The sequence below is a fragment of the Prinia subflava genome, chromosome 4 (assembly GCF_021018805.1).
Source record: "Prinia subflava isolate CZ2003 ecotype Zambia chromosome 4, Cam_Psub_1.2, whole genome shotgun sequence".
Taxonomy (NCBI): domain Eukaryota; kingdom Metazoa; phylum Chordata; class Aves; order Passeriformes; family Cisticolidae; genus Prinia; species Prinia subflava.
In genome coordinates this window covers 15807054-15819897 of record NC_086250.1, presented here as the reverse complement: position 1 = coordinate 15819897, position 12844 = coordinate 15807054, and the positions used below count along the sequence as shown (strand labels likewise).

The 12844-nt window shown below is 41.2% G+C and overlaps 1 protein-coding gene across 6 annotated transcripts in view; it reads left to right on the top strand.

The window, feature by feature from the left end:
• The window catches only part of BICD1 (BICD cargo adaptor 1), a 160559-nt gene that overhangs the window by 112104 nt on the left and 35611 nt on the right, over positions 1-12844 (top strand). For all 6 annotated transcript variants that reach the window (XM_063395620.1, XM_063395621.1, XM_063395619.1 and 3 more), the window contains exons 3-5: positions 1611-1763; positions 4872-5309; positions 11093-12187. In XM_063395620.1, coding sequence (XP_063251690.1) covers positions 1611-1763; positions 4872-5309; positions 11093-12187 — 1686 coding nt within the window. The remainder of the gene's footprint in view (positions 1-1610; positions 1764-4871; positions 5310-11092; positions 12188-12844) is intronic.

Sequence of the window (12844 nt, the reverse complement as noted above, 5' to 3'; positions counted from 1 at the left end):
CTTAATTTATCCTTGACATGGTGGAGCTGTGCATCTGGTGTTGTCCTCAGACTGGCACACGCACCCACACCTGCCAAAGCTGGGAATTTCTTTTGGCAGAAACAAAACGTATAAAGGCAGCCTGGGAGTATAAAATGCCTTCACCTTTTGAAATCATCTGTGGTGTTGCTCTTAGAACTTGTTCAGAGGTTTATTAGGCAGTGATGGATGCAAGAGTATTTACCTTTATCTAGTGTTCTGTGACTCTTCTGCTGGGAATCTTATCAGTTGTTTTCAGTTCAGAAATCAGGTGGTTTCTTTACTTCTTAATTAGGAAGAGGTGATGGTTTTTAGTTTAGCTGCTAGGAGGAGGTGATGGTTTTTAGTTTTCTCTAACAAAAAAAAAATTAATTTTTAAAAACACTTTTTTCGAGTCGTGCATCAAATTATTTTTTTCTCATGCTTTAGGAAGTTCTTTTCCAGGGGTTTGTAATTATTTAACCAAGATGCTAAGCGAAATTCTGTTTATCTTTAATTCAGAATGTGGGGTTTTATCCTTCATGTACCAGAGAGTGAGGGTGCAGATTGATTGAATTAGAGCTCCCTGACTAAAATTTCTGTTTAAACATTTGACTTCTTCTCAGGTATCTATCAGGCCAGTGGTTGCAGCCCCTCCACACCGGAATCTTTTACAGAAACTCTTTACTTCCCAGGTGTGCTCTCTCTGACATCCCAGGAGTGAGGGGGCTCTGCCCCATCAGCAAGGTCCCTCCACCAGCTGCTGTGGTGGGATCCTGCAGGAAAGGAGATGTGATTGACCATAATCAGACAAATGCAGGCTTCTCTTCAAAGCAGGGCAGGAGGTTGTTCCTCCCAACCAGCTGTATCAGTCGCTGTTCTCTTCCAGCTGTGTGCTAACTGCATCTTCCTGTAGTGCCTTTCACATTGTGGTTATGCCAGCAGAGTCCTTCCAGAATGACCTGACCCTTGATGTCAAACTCAGTCAGAGCTGGAATCTGATGGAATCGATTTTTGGTGAAACTGATCCCTCGTGTTCTCTCTCCTAAGGCTGTCTGGGCACTGCATGTGCTAATGGGAAAAATAAGATGTGACCTTGTGTGTTCCCGGAGTGCTGGGTGTGATCCTGCTCGGCACAGCCAGGCACTTGCCAGGCTTTTGACAAGTGCTTTCCACCCTGTGCCTGCAGATACAAATGTCAGTGCACCTTGCTCCCTAGCAGATGTCTTTGGAGGACAGATGTTAGTGCTCACTGCTTTTCTGTATGAATGTAAAACGCATCCTTCTGTGGAAAACAGGTGGTAATTTTATTTAAATCTGCTGTGTTGTAGAGCAATGAAACTAATGAGATATGCCACAGCCTTTCCAGGGTTTTCATTTTAATAAGCATCTAATCTTGAAACTATTTTAATCAGGCTTCTCTATCAGATGTTCTCATTTCTGCATTTCCAGCACCCACCTGAAATTATTGCTTGGCCTCCAGTTAATAGGTGATGGTGTTTTGATGTGCGCTGTTAAATAACTTCTATTTCAGGACTGATTTTTGTTTGGTCTTTTCTGAAGGCAGTGTTCAGCATTGAAGTGTGAGTTGTGCTTGTGTTTTCTCTTGTCAGAATAACGAAATGGTGGAACTGCAGAGGATACGGATGAAAGATGAGATTCGAGAGTACAAGTTTCGAGAGGCCAGGCTGCTGCAGGACTACACTGAGCTGGAAGAAGAAAACATCACTTTACAGAAACTGGTGTCCACGCTGAAACAGAATCAAGTAAGCATCGAAAGATTCAAGGCACTATTGTCACTATTTTCTCTAATTTCCATAATGTGATCCCCCAGAGCACTTTGGTAGAAGTTCCTTTTTATGTTTGGGTTTTGGTTTTTTGCTGATTATTTATTCTAAAATGGTGTTACTGGCCATTTTTGAAATATGAGGAGGCTCTTACCTCAGTTTTGAAAAATTGTGATGCAATATTTCATCGCAGAACTCTGGAATCACAGAGGAATTATTAAAAGAGATAGAGCTGCATGGTTTTCTTCATGCTTTCCCCGTTCCTCAGGAACTCAGTGCCCAGTGGCCAGTTCTTCTTTTAAATCTCTTTTAAAAGAGATTTGGTCTCCTGTCAGAAGAGTTAAGTTGCAGTGATGAGAATTTAAATATCCAGGTTGGATGGTATAACACTTCCTGCCTTTTAGGTTTTGTCTAGACCATCATAACATTGCACTTCTAACACCCTGCTCTCAGAGGGTCACAGCTCTGCACTGCAGCCCCTGGTTGTGCCCTGACCTATTGCCTGGTGCTCTTGGGGCTTCTGTGGAAGAGCCAGCCCTGTCACAGTTTGTGATGGCAGCCTGGGAGCAAGGCTGCCTTATTCCTGCAGGAATAAGCTGTGCTATTTCAGCTCTCTTTTACTGCTTTTTTACTGCTCCAGCACAAATGCGATTGAAACACTTAAAACAACAGAGCTGTGCTGCAGGGAATACACAGGTAGGGGAAATAGGTGCATAATTTCCTTATTTATGAAGATGCCTAGGCTTTCACACTCCTGAAATGGAATTTATAGCAGATCATTTTTGTTGCCAGAGTTATTTACCCAGACAGCAAATTCCTCCTTTGAGGCATGGATTTTTTTCTCATCAACCTCATAGGAGACATTTTCACATTTTCAGGAAGTAAACGACCCCTTTATGGACTGTCCTAGTTTTTCCCTAAAATGAAATCTGTTTGCAAGTGTTTATATTTGTCATAATACTTCATTCTAACTGAAACCGAATGCCAACAGTCTGTGGAGAGAAAAAACATTGCCACATTTTGAAGGGCTTTAAAAATCAGTCATTTTGCATCACAGATCCATGCACTTGTGGTTCCTAAAATTACTTTAATCTACAAGATAAAATTTTAAGAGCATTTTTCACTTTAATGGTTGAATTTACAAAACCATACGTTATAAATCTCAGTGCTAAAAGGTTTTTTATCTACATGTTGGGGTTTTTTTGTAGCTTTTTAAAGTAAGAGTCTATGAGAAGGTAACCATAGAGATATAGATCTCTTGCTTTTATATGTATTTAAAATTGAAAAAGTCTTGGTTGTTTTGTTGAGTTTGGCTTTTTTTCATGTCCTTAAGTTATAAACATAGCTACTTGACTGCATTTCGTAATTTTTCCAGATGGACCTGTTCCTTCAGTAAGGAAAGATATTAAATTGCCAAATGTAGATTTAAAACTCTCATGGACTTTCCTTTTCTATTTAAGAATGCCCAGTATGACTTTGGGCCTTTCTTGGTTGTTTGATATGTTTCCATTTTCTGGATTTGAAGATTTCTTTGGGTTTTTAAGTTTGCTTTTCCAGAGGTTTATGAATCAAAGACTTTTAACAGGCTGATAAATATTCTACTTCAGTATGAATAGTGGATATTTTTATTTTTGCCAGACCCTTATTTTAGTTTGATTAAAAATCCATATATATCAAACATAAAAAAATTCTATACAATGCATTAAGATCGCAGATAGTAATGTGTTTGAGTTTTAAAAGCATCAACTGCAAAAAGTTCGGGTTTTTTATGGAAACTTGAAAATTTGGTATTTTTTTCCCTCTTTCACCAAGCTATTAAAATCTTTCACCTGATAATGAGGGTTTTTTTTTTTTTTTTCTTTTTGAAATTAAGATGCAGAGGACCAACATGATTAGAATGAAATTTAAAAAATCAGAATGTTCTCATTTTTACCAGGAGTGCTGGTCAAGTGTGGACATGGACCTTCACAAACAAAGCTCTTCCTTTTCATTGCTGTGGGGCTTTCTAACAGTGAAAAGGAAGATAAAGGACAGCAAAGGGGAAGCATTCTGCAGTGGGGATGTTCTGCACTGTCTAGGTATTGCTGATCAGCTGGTTTTGGGCTGGGTTTTTCCAGGCTTTGTTTCTTGTGAGGTGAAATGGAAAGGTTTGAACAAGGGAGCTGCCTCTGAAGGACAAAGAAGCTGCTGCTTAGCTCAGCTGACAATGCCCATAAATACCTTGATAAAATACCACGCCTTGGTGTGGGGCAGGGAGCTGTCCTCTAAGAACAGTGAGCCCCTCCAGTGCTGCCAAGGGGTGTCACTGGCACACATTCCAGGCACTGTGGCTGGAGCAGGTTCCTGTGTGCTCCAGAGGGACATCCCTACATGCAGTCCAGGGACTGTGTGGGGCTGAATGAACTGTTTGCTGCATTCTTCTAGTAGCTTAAAAATTCTAGCAGTTTTGGGGCCTCTTTGAGTTCAAACTGACTGTACAAATAGATTCCTGTTTAATTTTTAAAATTAAATGCCTCCAGGATAATGGAGAGCCGTATAAAGTACAGAAAAGAGAGTTGAGGCTCTTCTACTGTTTTTGTACCTTCCCATCCACACTTTTGAAAACTACCAAGGTACTTGAGAGTATCTGTGCCTGAGTGACATTACATCTAGTTGGAATTGAGATACAAGGTCATCTTCAGAATATTTGCAAATCATAAATCAGGCTATATTAACCTAAGATCCATGACTACCATGATATACCAACATTGCTTATGGCAATTCATAGTAAATCTGTTATTACCAGGACATCTGCTAATAAACATCTGCCTTCTTCGCATGAAATTTCACTGCTTATCATAAGTTATTCAGAAAGAGGTTTTCTATTTCTTGAGTCTCACATGCTGAAAAAGTGAGCACTGGAGTATTTAACAGGGTGAGCTCCACTTGCACTTTTTGTTCAGTCAGTTCTTTGCAGCAGCGGGCAATGTCCGGTATTCCAAACCACAGTTTGTTTCTCTAATACCTATCTCAACAGGGCTGATAAATGGCAGGTTTTCACAACTCAAGTTTTAGTATTATGAATGTTCTTTGTCTTGTCTAATTCAGGTTGAATACGAAGGCTTAAAGCATGAGATTAAACGATTTGAGGAGGAGACAGTGTTGCTTAATAGCCAGCTAGAAGATGCCATCCGGCTGAAGGAGATTGCTGAGCATCAGCTGGAGGAAGCTCTGGAAACTTTAAAAAATGAAAGAGAGCAAAAGAACAATCTGAGAAAGGAACTGTCCCAGTATATCAACCTCAATGATAGTATGTATAATAACCATATTAATATATCAGTAGATGGGTTGAAGTTTTCAGAGGACGGGGGTGAGCCCAACAATGATGACAAAATGAACGGACACATCCACGGGCCGCTTGTGAAACTCAATGGTGACTACAGAACTCCCACGAGTAGGAAAGGGGAATCTCTGCACCCCGTCTCTGACCTCTTCAGTGAGCTCAACATATCAGAGATACAGAAACTGAAGCAGCAACTCATGCAGGTAAGAGCTGAATTTAATATCCTGGAGGGTTTGGACACATCCTGCGAACCCTTGTGCCAGTTTTGCAGTGATCATTCCATATGTTCTTGACCACATATGTCCATTTTCCAGACTTCTGCTTTGGTATTTTTTCAAAACCAGGTTTTTTTCAGAAATATCCCTAGTATACAGAGTACATGCCTGCACAAAAGTCAGTGTGACTGGAGCAGGTATTTAGTGCAAAGAGGAGAAAGGGACATAGATGTTTGGGTTATGGAAGGATAGATTACCTTTTTCCTGCTTTCATAAATAGTAAATGTCCCTGAAATTGCAAATGAAATAAGGTATTCTTCAACATGACTAAAGCTATCTGATAAAAAAACCTCACTAAAATACCTGCATGAACAGGTTTGATTATGCTCCCTTTCAAGTCAGAGGGAGTTTCTGCCATCAAACTCATCTCGAGCGAGGTTTGGCGCACGGTCAGGAGAGAACAAAAGGAGGGCAGCGCTGCCCTCGGCAGCCGTGCCCTGGGAGCATGTGGCGTGTGGGCTGTCACACAGTGCCCGTGTCCCGCTGGCAGTGCCGGCGGTGCTGCAGGGGGTGCCTCGGGATGGCACAGCCAGCTTTTGTTCCTGTTCATCCATGCCCTGTCAGAGCAGGAGCCTGGGATGAGCGCCAGATGAAAACCAGAGCTGCCAGCAGTGTTGCCATCGCCTCAGAGGAGGGGTCCTGCTGCCCAAGCTGTTGAGCAGCTCGTCTGCCACAGCAGATGAAAGGCTTTGGCACCGTCAAGGAAACACCCAGCATTTTCTAGCTTCTGAAAAGCACCTCTTCTAAAGAGAGGAAATATGAACCCCTTACTGCTTGAAATATAAAAGGTGGTTTGGAAGTGAGGTAGACCAAAACCAGTTTTCAGTGCTTGCTAGGGAACGACAAAACCCTATGTGGTCTGTCCCATTTGCTGAAGAGTTAATTGTTTTATTTATCTCCCTGCCAAATTCACTGTGGGAAGTTTTGATCTGAGCTGTGACATGGTGAACATGGATGATGTCTTGTGCTTTGCACCAATAACTTTGGCATAAAGCATGCATCATTTAAGTGTGAAAGCTTGAAATTTAGGATTTTATTTACATGACAAATTCTGTTAAACTTTCCCACTTTTAAAGAGAGTGTATATTGTATGTACATGCATATGTACAAATATGCACCTGGAAGAACATGTACAAGTACATGTAAATAATATGTGAACGTATACATTATATACCGCTTCTAATTTGATCAGAAATACAATGTTACAAATTTTAAAAGCAGTTTCAAAAGAAGAAATGCTTTGAAACACTCACATTTCAAAATACATGGTAAGTGTTTAAAACCATAATTTACAATGAAATACAATATAAATTTTGAGTGAAAGTTCCTTAGAAATGACAAAAAAAAAGGATTGCTTTGGGTGTGCTTTTTCTTGGTTTTATTAAATTAAATACTGAGCATGATGAGTTAGCAAACTTCTATTTGAAAGATACTGTAATTGTCTTTATCTTCTCTGACTTAAACCTTATATCTCTTAAAGAGGCATCCTTCTCTCAGTCACTAGGAACAAACTTAGGATCCTAAAAAAGAAATTATAGATATTTTCAGTCATAGCATTTTTTGATGCTGGGCCCCAGGACATCTGTGCCAATGTTGGCCACCACTGTTTGACATTTACATCCTGTTAAAAGATTCATGATTTAAAAAGACAGACTAGACCTCAGTGAAAGCCTGATTTCTTTAGATACTGTAAAGACTCACTGCAAAATGCTGATGTTTTACAAAGTGCTCTCCCTCTCTATTGAGTTACATCAGTCCACATCACACAGATTAAATTTGGATCATACAAATTAAATGTGAAATATTCCGGCAAAAGTTTTCCACGTGGTAGATGGGAGACTTAATCAGGTCTAAAAGCTGACAAAAAGTAAATCATCAGCAAAATTGGATTTTTTTTTCCTCTACAGTGTCTTTGCCATATGGTGCTCATTCAGCTGTATCACAATATTTGGTATGAGTTCCTCCTATTTTCTGTGAAGAGGCTGCACTAGACAGAGTTTCTGACCATTTATTGGGAATTATTTTTATGCCTATAGGACATCAGGTTCTGTTTTAGGATAAAGGTAAAGTTCAGATTTGCCATTTTGTAAGTGTGTCTGGCAAATTGTTTTTGATCCTCAATCTCATAAGGAAGACTTCACTGAAACAGTATGACAAATAGAATTCCTTCTATAGAGTTTGGATGCTGCTACTTTTCATGGGCTGTGCTGGTCCCTAGGAGAGATTTAATTGCACCTATTCCCTTTCTATATATATATATCTGCTGTATAACAAATGTCTTGCTGAAAATTTTCATTTTCTGAGATTTCTTAGAAAATCTCAGGGCTTTGCACGCTTCCTTCCTGTTTATTGTCCAGTGGAAAGAATTCTCTATATCATTTACGAAGTCTAGGGCTCCTTTTCTTCCTATGGCCATGCTTTCCCTTTTTCTGAGGCCAATAATCATATTTGGAAAACCTAGATTAAGTTCTCTTAAAAAGAGGCAGAAAAATAAAAAGTCCCTGCAGCTCAGTTTCTGACCCTCTGCTTCAACTGCCTTGTACTCTTGTGACAAATATGCTATAGCTGAGATTCAGGGTTCCTGAGATGAGTTCTCCTGTTAATTTGTTCCAATCTCCCCCAGGAATTGTTCACTGAAATTCTGATGTTAAAAAAAAAAAAAAAAAAAAGAAAAAGGTGAGGACATAAATTGGTATGGTTAAATTGCTTTCCATAATTGCAAACTATAGATGCAAATTGGGAAGGAAATCTCCTCAAGCTGAAGTCTCTGGAGGGAAGGATGCATTGCAAAATAGGTACAGCTAGTTTTGAATTGCTTTTATTTCCATTTTAAGATGATGTAAATCCTTACTGCAGCTACCAATTTCAGTGTCAAAAAATGCACCAACTGGACTGAAAAAGACTTGGAGTTGCCATAAGTTTGCCGTGGTGGAAAGAAGAATATAGTATTGTCTAGAACAGGAAATATTATTACCATATTTGGGAACAGCAGTCATTAATATACAAAAGGTGTGCTCAGGACTGAGCTGGAGCTTTGGGGTTTTTCCCTTGGCAGTAGGAGCATATATTTATAGTTTTAAATAGAAGGGGATTAGCTTAATCCATTAATGCTGGTCCAGAATGAATAAAATTGAGTAGGTATTTCTATTTCCTTTTGCCTGCTGTGCAATTTGATATATGGGTTTTAAAAGTTGAAAATATTTTCTCTGGAAAGAATCCTTTCTGTTTGAAATGAATGTTTCCAGAACACATTTATGTTCAGAAGAGAAATTGTCAACAAGATCCAAATTAGCTCTGCTACAGTTTTTCTTTGTGATAGGGTATAATGGCTCAGATCAGTAGTCCTGCAGGATCAATTCTGTCTGGCTAATTTAAGCAGGTGCTGAAGCACTGTGCTGCTTTAACACACAGGTGTTTTCTCAAAGGAAGGGCTTTCTCTTAAATAAATATGATTAAAAATAAGTATTTATTTTTACATGGGTGCAATCTACAGTGAATTGGCTTCTTTGGTGTGAACATGCCCACAGTGGACCCATACACTTTAATAAGCCAGCTGCCTTTGGTGTGTAATATGTGCTTCTTTATTATCAGTACAATTTCTCACTATAAGGTAAGATGGTCTTTTCATTGACCCAAACCCAGATTTTTGGTGCATGTGTATAGCTCACTTTACCAGCCTGAAGGAATAAATACCTTCATCTGATGAGGGCAGTGTAACTAACACTGGAGCCTGCTATACCAAGTGGTAACAACTGGAGTTCAGCTGAAGGTTTCTAGGGAGAGCAGACCTGGGGCAGGCAGGCTGATGAAAGAAAGGAGGAAAGCTGATGAAGAGACTCCTGCTGGGTTGATCTCTGAGGGTCCCCAGGACAGGCCTGACCACGAGATCTGTAGAAAGCGATCACTTTTAAAAAGATGTACTTGACAAAAGGGAAGTTTACCCTATTTTGGATTATCTCAACAAGAGTGGGCTGACATGGGGACTGAGCAACAATTAGGGTGGCAGACATACTGGGATAGCAATGAGGGAATGAAAAATGGAGAAGGGTACCAAAATACTTGTGGTTCTTGGCTTTCCTCTTTTACACTGATGATGTAGTGCCAAAAGTGGAATACTTCATATCTAAAGAGATAGGCTCTTCCTGGATCATGAAATAATGATGAGAGTTGGCCCTGTTTTTTTTTTAATTATTATGGCGCCAGTCCCCTGTATATAAGAAAAGTAGGCTGATTTTTTAGATCTTTTTATCATGGCTTCTATTTTTATTTGTAAATAGAAGTTTCTGCCTGTGATTGATTGCAGATCCTGGTGGAGGCCACGTTTTAAGAGCCTGTCTGTGAAACCAAGCAATCACTGTGTGCTCCAATGTCTTAGTACTTCTGAGCAGCAGCCATGGCTCAGAAGCCTGGTTAAGAGGAAACAAGAGTTTGAAGCACTGCTTAGAACATTTTGCAAGATGGTATTAATACCTTCTCAGTTTCTCAAAGGCTTTGCTTTTCCTTTACTGAGATTCATGGTGGCTCATTTGAGTCTCTTCTACATACAACTGACAGAGCAGGAAAATTTGTGTGTGGTTTCCTTTTAGGTTTCTTCATAACTGAAAGCTTTAAGTTCTCAGAATTAATAATTCCAGCACTCATCAAAGGAAGTTCCATTTTCACTGCATGTGCTGAGATACTGCAATGAGGGGAGAGAAGAGCAGTAAACCTGATAGGCTCAGGGTCCTATTGTAGAACCCATGAAAGGAATAAGGATCCTATCTCTGTAAGCCTTCTGCTGCTTTCCAATTCAGGACAGGACAAAGGCACAGGAAAAAGTTGGAGCATTACACTTAAAACTTGAAATGGGAGTCTTTCAGGAGTCTTGTGATAAGTAGCAAGTAGCTACTTACTTTGAGCAGATCAAACTTATAAGTTTGTCTTGTTCACTTGCTTTAAAAATGCTGTGCATTAAAATTTCTAGAGGTGTCCTTCATGATGTCCTCTGTTGTTCAACATCCACATTTCTCTGTGAATATTTTAAAAGAAACTTACTAGGTCACAACCAGTGAGTGGGTTGTTGGTTACACCACAAGTCCTGTTTTTCCTGGCTTGAATTTAAACAGATTGATTTTGCCTACAGATAAGTGCTGGGGATGGGCAGTCCTGGGAGTTGCATGTGCTCAGTGTCCTGATCTGTGCTACATTTCCACAGAGTAGGTTATTCAATCTGTGAAAATGTACACAGCTAGATTTTACTCCATTTGCCTTAATGAAAGTGTGCAGCAGTTCAAAAATATGAATGAATATTGTGAAAGACTGGTAGAACTGTTAAACAGAAATGTAAATTCAAACTCCATTGAGAAATGGCTTACAGTTGACAGTGATGCAGTTTCAGTGTTCAGGGAACATATGTCCTAATAAATCCTGTATCATCACTCTAGCTGATGAGACAGTGCTTGGACACTTGGTAATTCTTCAGTGGGCAATGTGTAAAATTGTGACCTAGTGATATTGTAAGTTGTAGCAGAGGCTGGGACTTTCTAAACCTCTGGGAGTTACACAGTGCTCTATAAATTAATTTTATGGTTTAGGTGTATATGGCTAAAATCTCTTGGAAGCGCTCAAGCTGCAGGCAGTGGTGGGGCAGAAGAGATGACTGTGACTGCAGAGTTTGGTGCCCAGCATGGACAGGATGAGATCCTGGGTTTCTCACTGTGACTCTGTTGCAGGTGGAGCGAGAGAAGGCCATTCTCCTGGCCAACCTCCAGGAGTCTCAGACGCAGCTGGAGCACACCAAGGGAGCCCTGACGGAGCAGCACGAGCGCGTGCACAGGCTCACGGAGCACGTCAACGCCATGAGGGGGCTGCAGAGCAACAAGGAGCTGAAAGTTGAGCTTGACTGCGAGAAGGGCCGAGATTCCGGCGAGGAAGCACACGACTACGAAGTGGACATCAATGGCTTGGAGATCCTGGAATGTAAATACAAAGTAGCTGTTACTGAGGTGATAGACCTCAAAGCAGAAATCAAGGCCTTAAAGGAGAAATATAATAAGTATGTAGAAAACTATACCGAAGAGAAGGCCAAGTATGAGAGCAGAATCCAGACATATGATGAGCAGGTGACAAGCCTGGAGAAGTCAACTAAGGAAAGCCAGGAAAAAATGGTCCACATGGAAAAGGAGTTACAAAGGATGACAAGCATAGCAAACGAAAACCACAATACCCTTAACACTGCCCAGGACGAGCTGGTGACGTTCAGCGAGGAGCTGGCTCAGCTCTACCACCACGTCTGCCTGTGCAACAACGAGACCCCCAACAGGGTCATGTTGGACTATTACAGGCAGAGCAGAGTCACCCGCAGCGGGAGCCTGAAGGGGCCGGACGACCCTCGAGGCCTCCTTTCCCCACGGCTTGCCAGGCGGGGGGTGGCATCGCCCGTGGAGGCCAGGACCCCAACCGAGCAGGTGACAAAGGAGACCCCAGAGCCCAGCAAGGAGCAGAGCCCGACAAAAACACCTTCCATTTCTCCCGTCATCACAGCCCCTCCTTCCTCCCCTGTCTCTGACACCAGTGACATCCGCAAAGAGCCTATGAACATCTACAACCTCAACGCCATAATTCGGGACCAAATCAAGCACTTGCAGAAGGCGGTGGACCGGTCACTGCAGCTGTCGCGGCAGCGGGCCGCGGCCCGCGAGCTGGCGCCCATGATCGACAAGGACAAGGAGGCCTTAATGGAAGAGATCCTGAAGCTGAAGTCGCTCCTGAGTACAAAGCGAGAGCAGATTGCCACCTTGAGAGCGGTACTGAAAGCCAACAAGCAGGTAAGGTGCTGATAAAGCACTCAGGGAAATGTTATTTATACAGGCTGCTTACAAGCTTTCCCGGGGTGTTTGGAGGAGAGGTTTTACTCACGGGTTATTTAGCCTCTCACTCAGTAACAGCAAGGACACACCTTCCTTCCCTCCCCTCCCTGCCTCCTCTTTAAGCACTTCAGTTCTGCTTTTCTCAGCACCCACCATTCACTCAGCAGAGGTGTAGGCAGGGACCAGCTACTGCCCAAGCATGCTGCTGGTATTATCACAAGCTTTTTAAGTTTGCCAGGGTTGGAAAACAAAATAGAACATACCTGGAGAGGCTCTCAGTGGTGTGCTGTTCTGTTTAGGAGAATAAAAACCTTCAAGGTATCATTTTGATTTCTTTTCAAATCTTAAGAGAAATTAATCCAACCACTTTATTTTTGATGTTTCACCAATGAAAAGAAGCCAAGAATTATCGTACTTGGTATCAAATGCCGAAGGAAATCTTAGTGTTATGTTTTTCAAGAGTATTGTCAATTTTCTTTGCATAGTAAATCTACCAAGCCCCTGGCATCCATTAAATTCCAGCTCTGAAAACACTGTAAAAAAAATCTAATTTTAAACATGCAAATAGTTTTATTTACTTTGATGCATCTCCTTTTGCCCAGAGTTAAATCTGAA